The 17,281-nt window shown below is 39.2% G+C and overlaps 1 protein-coding gene across 3 annotated transcripts in view; it reads right to left on the reverse strand.

Moving 5' to 3' along the window:
• The window catches only part of LOC126985111 (kynurenine/alpha-aminoadipate aminotransferase, mitochondrial-like), a 55,201-nt gene that overhangs the window by 20,754 nt on the left and 17,166 nt on the right, over nt 1–17,281 (reverse strand). For all 3 annotated transcript variants that reach the window (XM_050839577.1, XM_050839575.1, XM_050839576.1), the window contains exons 5-9: nt 14,129–14,248; nt 9,565–9,711; nt 9,241–9,417; nt 3,532–3,658; nt 2,285–2,334 (exon numbers count right to left, since the gene is read on the reverse strand). In XM_050839577.1, coding sequence (XP_050695534.1) covers nt 2,285–2,334; nt 3,532–3,658; nt 9,241–9,417; nt 9,565–9,711; nt 14,129–14,248 — 621 coding nt within the window. The remainder of the gene's footprint in view (nt 1–2,284; nt 2,335–3,531; nt 3,659–9,240; nt 9,418–9,564; nt 9,712–14,128; nt 14,249–17,281) is intronic.

Here is a 17,281-nt window from a genome sequence, read left to right on the forward strand (position 1 = left end):
GCGGCTGGAGCTCGCAGTGAGCGTTTACCACCACCAGCAAAAACGGCTAATGCTCGCTGCGACATGTGACTTGTGGGGTGGCACATGACGCATCAGAAGTGCAAGACATTGGCGTTCATCATATCTCTTGATTTAAGGACAAAGTACTTCTCCTGGTGGGGTCACGGGTTCTGGAACTTCTGGGACTCCTGGCCGTCAGCTTGAGAGTTTTCCACCTCACCCACAGCTGCTGCCGGCTCCTTAACAGGGTCAGCATCCTCAGGTGGAACAAAAACGTCCTCACTCAGGCAGGGATGAGGGTATTGGTATTCGGTATTCGTATTCGAATAAATTTGAATACAGTATTTGGGTGTATTCGTATTCGAATACTTGGCATCTGACATCAAAGTATTCGCATTTGTATTTGAATACTTGGGAAAAGCATTAGTATTCTTCGAATAGTATGCCGAATAATCTTAAATCCATCATATGAAATAATAGTTATTGTTCCTTCCAAGTTACAAATCTTCATTCCTGTTTGTCCGACGTGTATGATACAGGTTCACTAGCGTGGCCGCTGTGACTGTTGAGGTCTGGCGGGTCTGGGGTCTGGAAAAAGTTATCTTCAACGAAAAGTATTCATGAATACATTCACGAATACTTTCATGAAGCATTCGTATTTGTATTCGAATTATCAATATTTCAGTGTATTTGAATTCGTATTCGTATTCGTATAAATATAAAGTATTGGTATTCGTATTCGAATACACAGTTCTTGTATTCACCCCATCCCTGCACTCAGGTCACCTTCCATGACGTCAATAACGATAAACAAGGCAGTAATAACGAACGCGACTACACGATGACAATGTCGCAGCTGAACTGAATAAAGAGCCCAATAAACAACAGCAAGAAGAGAAGAGAAAGAAGCCTCCAGCTTATCCTAAATCCATATATTTTATCCAAGATTTCCCGGAAATTTATGCATTTTTTACTTTTTTTCATGTGACACTTTTATTTTTTTTATTATTTTAAGTTATTTCTTGTCAGGTGGAAAATATCAAATTCTTGTTATTAAATCCAGAGTTCAAAGAGCTGGAAATGGAAGATGCATTACCCTAAAATACCAAAAAGTTTCCCTAATAATTGTCCAATCACCCTACTTTAAGGCGTAATTTACCCAAAAGTGGAAGCCATGGAATTATTGCGCCATGTGGCTCCACTGGTGCTGTGTCTGCCCACAACGGACAAGAACAAACCTGTATGAATTTTTAGTGGACTTAAAGTTAGCGGAGAAGGAACTACATTCAGCGGAAGCTAAATGGGTATGGTGTGCCTGGGTGTGATGTGTAGTGTGGTGTGACTGGTGTGATGATTGATGGTGTAGTGTGTTGTGGCTCAGTGTGATGTGTGGTGTGGTGTAGCTGGGTGTGATATATGATGAGGTGTGGCTGGATGTGATGTGTGGCTAGATGTGATGTGTGGTGTAGTGTGGCTGGATGTGATGTGACTGGGTGTGATTTTGATATGCAGCATTGTGTGGCTGGTGTGATATGCAGCATGGTGTGGCTGGTGTGATATGCAGCATGGTGTGGCTGGTGTGATATGCAGCATTGTGTGGCTGGTGTGATATGCAGCATGGTGTGGCTGGTGTGATATGCAGCATGGTGTGGCTGGTGTGATATGCAGCATGGTGTGGCTGGTGTGATATGCAGCATGGTGTGGCTGGTGTGATATGCAGCATGGTGTGGCTGGTGTGATATGCAGCACGGTGTGGCTGGTGTGATATGCAGCACGGTGTGGCTGGGTGTACTGTGTCATGTGGTATGACATCCACTTGTATCCTCCTACCACTGAGCTATGCATTTAAAAAAAAAATGACAAATCTAGTTCGTGGATTCTCCATTTCCCTTGAAAACTCTCGAGCTCCTCAATGACATCATTTGAGTGTGTTATGCTGCTGCATCAAATATCTAATGATTATAGGCTGATGCTCCTAACTTCTGTTTAGTTTGTATATGATTCTGTAGTATATCTGGCAGAATTTCGAAAAGAAAAATTCAATTTTGAACCTTCATTCAGTATTATGATAAATAATATGTGGTCATCCATTCATGTATTTAGTTGAATAAAACATAAAAGTTCTGCATCAGACCTGTTGCATACAAACATAAAATACAACAAGCACTGATATCCAAGTTTCTGTTCTACTGAGCATTACTAATGTGAAATTAAAAAAATAAGCAGACCAGAAAGCTCTGCCTGATGTATTAATTCTAATCTAAAATAAAATGGGAGTACTTACTTTCAGCCAAATGAAAATCCCTCCATCGGGAACAACCCATTCACATAAACCTGAGGATAGAGATCACAGTCCTTTACCATAGATAATGATTAATAAACTACATCACACTTAAAGAGTACAGAAATATTATATTCACAGATTTTTAAATTCTTTCATCTTATTTCATCCTTCAACTTGTGGATACATGCATTCGTCTCACAGGTGTTGCATTCCTCATCCCTCCTAATCCTTTCATCATGATCGCAATGCTTATAAGTGCCCCTCCCTGAAGAACCAAGGACTATATATGCTCTTAAAATCAGTTCTAAGCTGAAGGTCCAGAGTCGGAGCAGAAAAATACTGAATGATCTTAAACAGCTATTGATCACTTTCTCTGGTAACTGAATCCTCATGACTAAAACTTTCTATTAAGTCTATAAGGACCATAAAAGGTTGAATGATAACGAATAACATTAGAAGGTGATATATGAAAATCATCAGACAGAATAAAGCGAAGTAAAGAAAAAAATATAAAAAGGAATGTAATGTAAATAATCTTCACCTTACAAAACCACCACTCCATTGCACATGACTAGAGCAAAAAACATCAACAGTAAGTTTTCATCTGCTCTAATTAGTCACCCAATCATAGTTAACCCGATTGCAGTGACGGGCCAAATTTGTGGCTTTACCGTGTAGCAGCGATGGGCCAAATTTGTGGCTTTACCGTGTAGCAGCGACGGGCCAAATTTGTGGCTTTACCGTGTAGCAGCAATGGGCCAAATTTGTGGCTTTACCATGTAGCAGCGACGGGCCAAATTTGTGGCTTTACCGTGTAGCAGCGACGGGCCAAATTTGTGGCTTTACCGTGTAGCAGCGATGGGCCAAATTTGTGGGTTTACCGCGTAGCAGCGACGGGCCAAATTTGTGCCATGATATAAACCCCCTAAAATAGATGATACATAATCTGATCACAAATGCTTTGATATATATTAAGAAATTGTTTGTGTGAGGGGTGATTTTTTCTCATTTTTCTCGCTTGGTGGGACCATTAAGAAACATCATCCCCGCTGCTACCGGGTTAACGCACAGAAAAATTTATAGACACACTACTGGCTAATAAGGAGTGGTGGTGAGATGAGCTGCGGTGCCACCACTCTGCATTAGCCTCCCTTGTTACTATTCTGTCATTGCTTGTGCAGTTAATGTAATACCAAAATATTTTGCCTCAGTATCATATAGCATAAAATTTTTTGTATGGAACTCACCAGTCAAATGAGTCTGAAGAGCGTGAAGCATCTCATCCCTCTTTCTCTCGTAAAACTGACAGATATCGGATATGTGTTTCTTGAAGCCTTCATCACCCCATGTTGTTAGTAGCTCATGGATTAGAACCTGTTGGTAATCTAATGTGAGTTTACAATAACCTTTCAACCTCCTGACAGTGAATATTTCAATGAACCTAAAGTACAAGTGACTCCCATTTTATGAACATGTTACATTCTTGATAAACCATTAGCTGAGCAAAACTTGTGCAAACCCATTATAACATGGCTTAAATGGAATTTAGTTCCAGGACTCCAATCTTCCCCTATCCATCTGTATTAACCCCTCTTTTATTCAATCTGAGATATAACAGACTCCTTTATATGCTTTGTTATATGGCTGATGAAAGTCAGGAAATGCTATCAAAATGAGGAGAGTGAAAAGTAATGAAATCTATCAATGACATGCACACAATTTACATGGCTTTGTTTGCAACCACTGTCAAAATATTATCTCTGAGTTTTGCCTCTCTATTGTATAGTGAATAAACTTAATTTGCACTCTCTATGAAATTGGTGGAACTTGTCTTTCCTTGCTGCAACTGGCTTTATCTAGTTTAAAAGTTAATTCTCACTGGTGTTATCACACTGAAGTCTGCTTGTGTACTAGGACCAATATGGCATCCTTTCCTCAGGAATCTCAGTAAAGCATGATGTCATCACAATAAATTCTTGGTAAAGATTTACCATGCTTTACTAAATTACCCATCACCAAATGAAACATTTACCATTAACCGGGGTAATATTAATCTACCAGTTACCATTTTTACATTAATAATACTGTATACTAAAATTTACATTTTCTGGAATAATATCCACAGCTGCCATGCTTGCTAAGATTCCTCTGCAGCACAATTAAAAGCTGCACATTAAGCCTGTTATGTATACTCACTACTCTATGTTGAACATTTAATGAAGCAATAATCTTTGCATAGTAGGGAGACCAACATTTTGTTCCTTTTACTGTTTGCCTCAATGTTTTGTTAGGAGAAATTTGGGTTAAATGTAATTTGGGCACCACAAGGAAGTCAAGAGAAAATTACTGATTGGAAGCAAGCATTGGAGGGAAGAGGTTTGAGGATGAAAACAGCCAAAACAAAGATGATGGTGATAGGCAAGAAAATAGAGCAAAGAAGTTTTCCTTGTGGAGTGTGTAGTGGTGAAGTGGGAGTAAATTCTATTCTTTGAACAGAATGTAAAAAGTGGTGCCATAAAAGATGTTTGGGAGTGAGACTTGAAGACTGTGGTAGATTTCTGCTGTCCTGCATGTGTAAAAATGGAGGGAAACTGCCAAAAGAGGAAGAGGAAGAAGCTATGGATGTTGATGGCAATGTAATAGAAGACCTGAAACAGTTTTGCCATCTTGGTGATTTGTTAGATAGCGAGGCTGGAGTGGAGGAACAGTAAGTACGCGGGTAGCAACATGGAACTGAGAGAGACGGCAGGACTGCTGATAAATAGGAGTCTTCCACTTCAAAGAAGAGAAAAAGTATTTGAAGCATGTATCAGATCAGTATTGCTACACAGATCTGAGACATGGGCTCTTTACTTTTTCCGGCATATCATTTATATTTATTAAAAACATTACTGGCACTAACGCTGATCCCTGTGGCACTCCACTTGTGACCTTTCTCCAGTCTGATTTTCCATCTCTCGACATGGTTCTCACTTCTCTGCTTGTCAGGTAACTTTTCATCCATTCTGTCATTTTCTCCCTAACCCTCCTCTATGTTCTAGTTTCCACAGCAATCTTTGACGTGGAACTTTATTGACTGTCTTTTTAGGTCCAAAAATATAAAGTCAACCCATCCATCTCTCCTGTACTGTATCTATTACTCTTGAGTAAAAACATATTAGATTTGTGATAAGATTTACCTTGTCTGAATCTAAACTGACTTTCATTTATTATCTTTCTTTCTGGATGGTCTACCCACTGTCTTTTAATTACCTTCTCACACATTGAGCACATTTCACTTGTTAGAGAAACCAGTCAATAGTTCAGTGGCTCTTGTTTATTTCCGCTCTTATATATAATGGGATCACATGTGTTTTCTTCCATTGCACTAGGACTTCTGCAGTCTTGATTGAACAACTTATGATGTCATGAATTGGTTCTATTAATTGTTCACTGCACTCTTTCAGTACTTGGCCTGATATTTCATTGGTCATGCCTTCTTACCATCTGGTGATTGCAATAGCCCCAGAATCTCTTCTTTATCCACTTTTATGTTTTTCATTCCTTCTTCAAAATTGATCTCTTGGGTAAATACTTTCTGAAAGTTTTTATTTTATATTTCACATATTTCCTTTACATTCTTATAGACTTGGTCACCCACTTTGATTGCATTCACAGCTTCTTTTTTCTTTAATTTCTTCTTTATTTGTCTATAAAAATAAGTTTTGGGTCTTCCTTACATTTTTCTATTATATTCTTTTCATACTTTTTTTTTCCTCTCCTCACTTTGGTGTAATCATTTCTAGCTTAACAACAATTTCCCTATTTATGGCATTCCTTCTCCTATTTAAATTGCTCCATGCTTTATCTTTCTTTTTCTTTGTTTCCAGACATCTTGTATTAAACCACTTTTTTCCCTCATATCTTTATTACATAGAAGGGTACCCACTTTCCTACACCTTCATTATATATGTTAAGGAAGTAGACACATTTTTGTTATACCTTTTGTAGTTTTTAATTTCGGACCAATTTATGCTTCCAAAAAAAGCTCGCAGATCATTCTACCAAGCTTTGTTGTAATCTCTTCTTTTCTCTTTATGGTTCTCTGGTCCAATCTCTTCACATTCTTCATCTATTTCTATTTATAAATGTTCATGGTCACTTTTTACCGGCAGGCACTCGTGGTGAACTTCACTTAGCAAGTTCATCTTTTTTGTAAAAATTATGGCAAGTCCAATCCAGGTGGTTCATCTTCTCTAAATCTTGTCTCTTCCCTCACCCACTGTGTCATGAGGTTATTTGTGGCCAGTTTCAATACTTTAGCTCCCCATGAATTTTCTTCACCTTCCACTTCAACTTCAAACTCTTCCTATTTGACATTTTTACAGTTAACCCGGTAGCAGCGGGGATCATGTTTCTTAATGGTCCCTCCAAGTGAGAAAAATGAGAAAAAAATCACCCCTCACAAAAAACGTTTCATAATATATATCAAAGCATTTGTGATCAGATTATGTATCATCTTTTTTTGGGGGTTTATATCATGGCACAAATTTGGCCCGTCGCTGCTACCGGGTTAAACTCTCCTGTTAGAATTATATTTTTGCTATTTCTAATAATATCCTCTACTGCTTTATTTGTACTTTCTAACAGGTTGTTATAAATTTCACTTGTCCCACATGCTGTGTGTATGGGCACATATGTCACCATTACTGCTAGTTTTCACTGCATTTCAACTGCAATAACACACTTAAAATTTCCATATTTTCTGGTCCTGTTCTCACTTCTATCACTTATAAATCTGTTTTGACCAATATCTTCACACTTTCCTATTCTTTCTTTTCTCTTTATATTATAATTGCACTACTCTATTCCCACCATTTTTGTGCCTCTAGCTAGTTTTATTTCAGTGATGCACATTACATCTGGTTCTATTTTGTTCAGGTAGTCTTTTGAATCTAGCTTCTTTGATGTAAGTCTGTCGACATTAGTGTACGTTAACCTAAGGTTTTTCGTTCCCGTCTTCTCTTCCCTATTGTTTTGTCTTTTTACTTGTTCTCCTCCTCCCTCTTCCTGATCCACCATTTCATCACTCTGTTGTTTCACAATCTCAAAAAAACTTTCTTTTTCTGACTGTTCTTTCTTAATTTCTCTCATCCTAACTCTTTCCTCTATGCTCATATTTTTCCTTATGTATATTTCTTTATATTTTTCTTTACCATTTAGGATCCCATTCCAACTTGTTATTGTCTTGGCCACCGTTTGTGTCTTTAACTTCAGCTTGATTGGTCTATTTTTCCTTCCACATATTTTCCTAGTCTCGTCGTCACCTCATCCACCTCCTCTGTCAGCCTTCTGCCTTCTTCATCTAAGCCTTTCAATATTTCTTTCGCCTTAATGATTTCATATACTATCTCTCTCTGTGCCCTCATTGGGATTTTCTCTTCTTTGAAACCCATGATTATCACACTCTTTTTCTCTTCTGCCACTTCTCTAACCAAGTTTTCCTTCTTATTACTTGTACAACCTCAGGCTCCATCTCAATCTTTCTTTCCCTTTCTTGTTGTTCCAGAATCACTTTGAAACTATTTTTTCCCTTTTATTTTCACATCAACTGTTTTCTTATTCTTATTTTCCATGTCCATTTTGCCTGCACTATTTCCCTTTACCCTTTTCGATATTTCTTCCTTGACCGCTGCCTTTATATTGCCATCAATGTTATCATCTCTGGAACTTCCCTTTTTCAGTTTTTCATTTTCTTCCCAAAGTTTTCTAATTTCTTCACCTCTTGCTATCAATTCCTTCTTCAGATCATCGACGATGTTTACGAATCTCCTCAAATCCTCCTCATAAGTCCGATCTCGAAGTTCTGGTACCATCTTAGTTGCCGCTCTATGCACTCTTTCCAGCTTCTTTATGTTTTTCTTTTCATGAGGAGACCAGACCACTGCTGCATACATCAGCCTTGGCCTTATCATTATGACTTATTTTCCTCATCATCTCCTCATCCAAGTACACAAATGCTGTCCTTATGTTCCTCAGCAAATTTAGAGTTTGTCCCGTTATCCTGTTGATGTGTTTGTCCAGTGTATGGGGGCCTGTGTGAGGGCAACTACCATCTGGGTGGCGAACGACCTGCTACACTCCCGCTGCACGTTTGCCTGAAGCCGTTCGACGCCTCGGTCGAACGAACCACCAAGGCTTCTTAACCCGCTGTGGGAGGCGACTTGGTGGGTGGCCAGCACCTCCTTCATCAGACAGCAGCTGAGCCCCACCCTGAACACTTGGTTCTGTTCCAGCCAGCTCACCTTTTCTGTATTTCTCCCAACACTTCTTCTCTAACCCTTTGTTCCTCTTTGCTCACTATTTCCTTCAAATTCTCATTTTCCTTTCTTGCCTCTTCTAGTCCTTCCTTCATCGATTTTTCATATTTCACCAATTTCTCCTTTAGCTCTTCATTTTCTTGAATCAGCTTTTTCTCCCTGTCCTCTAATTTGCGCACTCGTGATCTGAGGTCTCTTTGAAGTTCTCTGTTCTGTACTTCCTCCTCGTCCCTGCTCTTCACTATTCCAATCCACTTATCTAGTTTCCTTTTCATAAGCAAAATTTTCTTACAAATAGCCGACTCTTTACTCGCAAAACCAGAGAAGCTACCAGGACCATACCTTTCATCATCAATGCCATCATCAGCACTTTCTGTTTTTCCTTCCTTTGTGATTCAATTCCTCTTCTCTTTGGTGTATTCCACCACAAATCATCCTCCCTCCCACTCATCTTACAACCAGGTCAATAATAGGAGACGAGAACCACAGTGACCATCATCCAGGCCCTTTGTAAACACTACTCTAGGCGAACAACGCCAATCAGCTGATCATTGGGGAGCTCGCTGACCATGCGTCCTTCTTTCACGGTGTCTCGAGTGTGTGTGTGTGTGTGTGTGTGTGTGTGTGTGTGATGCCAAACTATCACTTATGACACACCTGGGACAACACTGGGGCACAGATGCAACTGGATTGCAGGTGCACCTTAATGCCCTGCAGCAAGGCTGACGGCCCTGTCACATAGCCGATGCGAAGCCCAGCACTTATGATTTTGGAAAAAGAATCAAACCGCAGAACTCGACCATCCACATCCAAACTGAGGAAACTTGAAGGCTGCTGTTTGGGATAAGCACTAGACATTATTCCTTATTCTATATACTTCAAATTTTAAATGATAATTTTCTAAATCATAATCATATTTGTATACTTTTGAATTAATAGATTTATATGATACTGAATATCATGCTCAAATGTAAGACTAACCTTGCCAGAAAACTGCAGGAAGTAATAGGGGTCATCCTCCAATATGATCAGATTATATTCCCGAGCTATGGCATAGATTTCTTGACGTCTCTTCTCTCCCATATTTGTGCCAGTTGGGTTGCAGGAATTAGGGACCAAGTACATTGCCTATCAAATAAAACAGGTCATTAACAGGTTAATTGACTTTGATGAAAATAAGTATGTTAATTATTATGATTTCCTCAGTTTAATCCATATAAAAAAATTCAGAAAACCTCTCTGGTACTCAAACCACATAGGCAGCATCTCCAGCTACCTCTCCCACCTTACTGCTACCTTAAGCACCATTGTGATGAGGTTGGGTGAGAACCAGGGTGAGCTCCTCACTTTTAACATTCCTGTGGGTGAGGTAGCTGGAGAATGCTGCTTATGCAGTACAAATACTGCTGCATTTTCATAAATGTTTGTTAAATTCCATCTTGTCTGGATAAAGTAGCATGTAGAATATCACCCTTGACCCAAGGGGGTAGCACGAGTCAAGTAAGCAAGAAAAGGCAAGGTAAAGTCAGGGGCATACGCTATACGTGGGTTCATGCCCCGCCAGGTGCCACAAGCAATTTTTTTTTCAGTCACCGGTGAGTGGCCTAAGACTACCCACATGCTGTCCTGAAGACCATCTATCAACCCGGACTCTAGATTCTAGGATAAAAAATGAGTTCAGGGGGGGCAGCATGAGACAATGCAAGATGGCACCACTATAAACACTTGCCTGTGCCACAACAGGCTGGGGCTGACCATCAGGCCCTATTATGAAAGCCTACCGGGCCTGGCACTATAGGCAAAAATGTAATGACTTTCAGTACATGTCTACCATATGCTGCCACACTGTGTGATATATATATATATATATATATATATATATATATATATATATATATATATATATATATATATATATATATATATATATATATATATATATATATATGTTGTTGCCTATTATACTGTAGGCATCTTCCTGTGGGGCTTGATGATCGGCCCAAGGCTTCTTCCAGGTGGGCCTGATGGTCGCCCAGCCTGCGTTCTGGCGCACGAGTGTTTATAGTGGCGCCATCTTGCATTGGCTCATGCTGCCCTCGAACTCGTTCTTGATTCGCTTGACGGCTTCCTCTAGAGTCCGGGGTGATGGGTGGTGTTCAGGACAGAATGTGGGTAGTGTTAAGCCACTCGGCGGTGACTGAATCCGAGTGGTAGCGTGAGGATTGAACCGCCGTCGTCCATCACCTTGGCGAATGTTGGTCCAGTACCAGTTCGCCACGCTATATATATATATATATATATATATATATATATATATATATATATATATATATATATATATATATATATATATATATATATATACATATATATATACAGTCAGCGCCCAAAGTGATGGCGTATCACGTTTTTTGCTTCTGAACGCATGTAAAATGGATAAGAAAAATGTTTATACAGTACTATTGTCACCTCTAATACTTTGTTGGGTTGCCTTTCCTCTTGAAGCAACTCTGAAGACGTTTTGGAACCGACAAAGCCAGGTTTTGGAGGAAGGAAGGTTCCAGATTTCCCAGATCTCCTGAATGTGGATGATCAGCTTATCCACTGTGGAGGTGTCACGGCCTCGTAGTCAGCGCTTAATCAAGCCCCAGATGTTCTCGATTGGGTTGAAATCGGGACTGTTACCTGGCCAGTCTTTAATGTATTCAATGTCGACTCACTCAAACCAATTTGTGATCAATTTGGCGGTGTGAGCCGGTGCACTGTCCTGCATGATTATTTCACTTTTGCATTTTGTGAAACAGTCCTCCAGATTGTCAGCAAGAAGCTCAAGATAACATTCTTTGTTGAGAGTGAGGTTTTTTGGCAGCACTACTAAAGTCCCAGTGCCATGATACCCAAATGCTCCCCATACCATCACACTGCTTGGGTGTTTTACAGTTCCCTCAGTGTACTTAGGGAGATAAGGATCTGAGCCAGGACGTAACCTCACTTTCCCTCGTCTGTTGCCAGTCACTGTAAAAGTTGCCTCATCTGACCACATAACTGTTTTCTACTTCTCTGAAGACCAGGCTAAATATTTACGGCAAAACAAGAGTATTTTGTTTTTTGTACTGCTGTTAAAATGGGCTTCCTTCGTGGTGCACGATACTGGAATTTAAGGTCGTGATGAAGGCATTTCTGAATAGTTCGCACTGAGACGTCCTGAAGGAGCCTTGGGTTCTTTTCCTTCAGTTCTTTTGGACGGATGAGAGGCTCATTGTCCATCTGACGCTTCAGCACCTTCAGGGTCATCGTAGAAGTGACACGAGGCCTCCCTGTCCTTTTCTTCTTAGGTGGCGGCGAGACAGCATGTCCCGCGTCCCTACATTTTTTTTGTATAACACTGCACACTACGAAGTGCTGCACCCTTGATGGCAGCTATTTCTTTATTTCCTTTTCACCCTAGGCTCAGGGAGCATATAGAGGAAATTTGTTCTTTTCTCAGCTCTTTCTTAGGTCCCACTGTCAAGCACAAGCCAGGAAAGCAAAGCACACTTTGCAACAAAAAACACATTGTGCAACATAGACACTCAGACACATGCAGTCCGTATAAGGTAACGCCTCACACTTAGACAACAACACGTGGTGAGGGCCTCAAGGTCACTTGCCTGAACCCATCATCTCCGCGCCAACAAAATCGGCGGATTTGATCCTTGTTTTTAGACGGTGGTTTATTCCGCGCCCAAAGTGATGGCGCTGGGTGTTTTGCGCCATCACTTTGGGCGCTATATATGTGTGTGTGTGTGTGTGTGTGTGTGTGTGTGTATCGGATAATCCGGATTTATGGCCGCCATTTTGATCGCCGCCAGTTTGATCGTCGGCATTGTGTTCTGCTGTATGGTAAGGACGACTTTCTTCCTTTTCCCGGTTTCTTTCGGCATGGTGATGTAGAAAGAAGTGAGGTCGAAGCACAGGTAGAACGCGATGCGACTGCCCAGTGTGAAGTGTGTGACGCGACTGCTGCCGACTGACGATGTAAACAATGAAACCAAACAAACACACGCTACGCTAAACAAAGTAGTACGCTTAAAACATGTGATGTAAATGTTTTATTGTATGTTTGTCTGTGTGTCTCCTTGTCTGGACCAGTGTATGTTGATACTTGTGAGCGTTGCAGATCTGAATTGTGAATGTTGCAGAGTGCGATTGTGAATGGTTGTGCAAGCTTGCAAGTGTGACCTTGATGCATCGTGCAGGTGGAGACACAGTATGATGACTCATATTATCGCGCAACTCGTATGTTGGAAGGGGAATGTGGCATGGAGTGGAGAGGGGAGTCGTGTTTGTGTCGTTGTCTTGAGAGTACGGTGTGAGAGTAGTCGTGCAGTAGTTTGTTCATTCGCCGCACCTACGTCCTTGCTGGGGCGAAGGTGCGGACGTGGTGTTGTTGAGAGTTTGTTTAATGTTTTTTGTCTAATACATTGATCTATTCGTTACAAGCTATTTCGGCAATACGTATTAGAAAGCATATTCATTTTAACTGTTCTTATCAATTTTAAATGTGTCAATATAGTACATATGTAGTTACTTTTATTTATTTTTGATGTTTTATAACGTTTTAGTATAGAAAAAATTTTTTTAATTGCATTATCAGATCAATTCGGATAATCCGGTTTTTCGGATAATCCGCTTTAGGATAATCGGGTTTTATATCTATATATATATATATATATATATATATATATATATATATATATATATATATATATATATATATATATATATATATATATATATATATATATATATATATATATATATATATATATATATATATATATATATATATATATATATATATATATATATATATATATATATATATATATATATATATATATATATATATATATATATATATATATGCCTCCAGCTTTACCTTGACCCACCTGGGTCAACAGTGATATTTTACATGCTACTTTTTCTGGGTGGAATGTGCAACTGAGGAATGAAGTGGCAGCAGTGGTGGCATGGGCCCCCTGTAACATTTGCTTACAACGCTACCACATTTGAGGTGGGAATTTAAAATTTATGCCTCACATTTAAGAATATTTAATATTAGATTTTTCTAGAATAACAAGCAAATAATCAAATTGGCGAATAAAAAACCTGCAAATAAAAAGGGAACACTGAAATGATGATGGTAATGGCAATGATATTGAATTCAATAGTCCCTTAAAACTACATTTTCAGGTTACTAATCAATAAATGTGAACAGATTACTGTAGAAACTCTCTCTCTCTCTTTCTCTCTCTCTCTCTCTCTCTCTCTCTCTCTCTCTCTCTCTCTCTCTCTCTCTCTCTCTCTCTCTCTCTCTCTCTCTCTCTCTCTCTCTCTCTTTCTAATTTGCAGAAAAGAACAAAAGGCATAAGTACATTGAAGAGAGCTTGCAAGAGCATAGTACAGCATTTCTGTTATATATAATGATGGTTCAGGTCACTGATGTCTCAAGTAGAGTTTATGTTGGTTGCTCATGAATACTCAGGCAAAGACATTCTCTAACCTTGGGCACGCCGCGTGACCCACTCTTGACTGCCTGCTTCAGTGCTGACTGCAACAGGTCAGCTCGCATACCTTGCTCATCACCACCCACAGCCAAGTACTGAGGTGACAGGGCTGAAAGCTAAATACAATTATATTAGAATTTAGTTTGAAATCTGACATTGGTTAAAGTTTATTATAAAAACTGATGGAAATTTCATATATTATAGATTAAAATTTGTAAAAGGTGCAAAACAGTAGCCACTCATAAAATGTACCATAACAAGCATAGCTACACTATCAACATGACAATTTTTTAAAATAAGATTCATCAAAGTAGCGAAACTGGATGATAATATAACCCTATCCCCTCAACTTTTCCCTTTGCAAAGTTCAAGCAATTATGAAGTCTCAGCTTGATGTAAAAATATGGTCAGACTTTCATGAAATTCTATGAAATATGGATGTACTTGGCATCACAGTCACCCAGCAGGACAAAATTTAATGTACAGAAAAGTCTCACATATGGAGATGTCATGAGTGTGTTGGGCTCAACAGCCGAGTGATGTACTGGTATCCTGTCAAAAGTTTGGCCTGCTTTTGAGCTCAGCAGCAACCTCTAATTGTCAAGGTCTGTATAATACTAAATGGGAGTAGATTTGACCATACGTAGGAGGTCTACATGGAAATATCTGGTTGGCCACATCCTGATGTATGCATGATAGCAATGGCTTTGGCCAACATAATAGGAAAGTGAGCTTCAAGATTGGGGAATATATGCAGATAAGAACTGCAAAGAAGCCACATCTCAAGTCATCACATGAAATTAATATATACATCAATGAACCTGTAATTTTCTGGAGACCTTTTGAGTCAAGTAAAACCAATATGAAAAAAATGCAACCCGACATGACCCTTTTCTTTGTCTGAAGTTGACACTGTACTGGTTAAGGGGGTCGGGTGGTTGACTCTGAAAATCCTTATTAATGATTTTCTTGACATGAAAATATTCAGTGAAGTCAAGACCACTACAGAGATAATGGTCCAAAAGTCCCCCTACCTCCCCCTTCCATTGCCTCACCCACCCCCTGCCCCCTTCCAGACCAGACTTTTAAACCTATCTCCTCCTACAATTTTCATTGTACAGGCATGTATTTCATGTGCATGAAAAATCTTACTATGTTTTTTGGGTGTAAATGAGTGAATTTTTTATAGTGAATTTAATTTGACAATAATGTTTTTTTAGTTCAAGAAGTCAAAATTTTGGCTACAAATTTGGAGAAAATATTTGTAGAGGCCTCATGACCAACACGTGTTTGTCCAGGTCATTTCATGTCCAATGCGCCATTTTTTGGACAAGTATTTTTTTTATAAATATTGTAACAGCATAATTACAGAAGTTTACAATACTTGGTCTGGCAATCGCCAATATTCAGTACCTGCCCCGAACTCTTACCAAACTTTGTAAAGCACATTTAAGTAGAACATCAAAGAGATCAACTAAAACAAGGTATTTGAAGACTTGCATTACATGTCAACAAAGGATGTACTGTTGCTGTGATGGCACCACTTTTTTCTTGGATTTCAGGTGCATATCATACCATGTGAATTATTTACTAATATATGCTTCTTTCTAAAGAAATTGGATGAAAAAATGAAATGGATAATAAAAACGATCATAACAACAAGCAACTGCTCAACTGATAATTACAAACAGACAAAAATGGTTGTCACAAGAAGGTTACTGAATTCATAGTGGCTATTTCGTTGAAGACACAGACAAACTTAGAAAGCAAATCACCAGTACACAAAAAGCAAATTAAATCAAAAGACTTTAACAACTCTGAACAAGAATATCAAGCTTAGTGAATTAAGAAGTCTGTTTTGGAGGAAATATCAACCTCTCCATCTCTGCTATCACAACAACAACACTTGGCCACCTAGTGAATGTTGCAGATGCACACTTAGCAAGGCATATGCCAGGCAACCACAAGATTAGACAAACCTCAATTTTTTTACCTGGATTTTATTTCAGTTCCTGAGGTTGACTGGGCATATGTCCAACAATTGTTGAACCTTGGATTTTGTCCAGGAAATTTGATATCCACTAAATTGCGTCCAATGTGATGTGATCTTTGACCAAAGTCTCATGTTGGACGCGAAGTTACTATATATTTTTGTCATTATATTTGAAAATACTATTACATTGTTACATTAAAAATGAGCTTCTGCTTATTCTGAGTCTTTGTTTTATTGAAACTGCTGCATAAATGGCTGAGAAGATGCATATCAAAGGTGAAAAATCATGTTTTGAGAGATAGCCTTTTAGAGGTTTGAACACTTTTCAAAACTGCTTTCCCAATCTGTTAGTTCAGTTTCTATATATATACGTATATATATTTTTTACGTGTTCACCTATAGTGCCGGTAGGCTTTCTTCAGGGGCCTGGTGGTCGGCCCAAGCCCATCATGGCGCAGTCAATTTTTATAGTGGCACCATTTATTCTTGGCTCATGCTGCCCCCTGGAACTCATTTTTGATTCACTTGGACGTTTTTTGAGGCACTCCATCGGGCCAGTAAGCCTTCTGACGATTGAGGCCAGAGAGGGCATACAAAACATCAGTCATAAGAATCTTAACAACAGGCATAAAAGAGTCAGAGGGGGGATGAGTAGTAGCAATATGCCCAGAATCATCCAGAGTGGAATTTTTAGAGAAAGTTTGGGTGAAGAGTTCAGCCTCAGAGACAGATGAGACAGCAGTGCTGCCATCAGGGCTAAGGAGAGGAGGGAAAGGTGAAGATGTGAAATTGGAGATATTTTTGGCTAGGTGACAGAAGTCTCTGGAAGAATTAGGAAAAAAAAGTTGTGGCATTTTCTCTTGATGAAACAGCTTTTAGTAAGTCGGAGAATAGATTTGGCACGCTTCTGGGCAGCAGTTGTCGTATAAGATAATTCTGTTGTTTATTTTATGTTTGCACAAGAAGAATACTAAAAATATTAGTTACTTTTTAGGAATGAAGTATTCTTTACAAAATACAATAATTACATTATGGGGAGGAGGTGGCCAAGTGGTCAGCATGCAGGTGTGGTGAGCCTGTGGACCTATGTCGGTTCGAGTCCCACCACAACAAGCTGATTTTTCAAGCCATCGCTGAGTGGTGGAAGATTACCCAC

Source organism: Eriocheir sinensis, chromosome 58 (assembly GCF_024679095.1).
Source record: "Eriocheir sinensis breed Jianghai 21 chromosome 58, ASM2467909v1, whole genome shotgun sequence".
Classification (NCBI taxonomy): Eukaryota; Metazoa; Arthropoda; class Malacostraca; order Decapoda; family Varunidae; genus Eriocheir; species Eriocheir sinensis.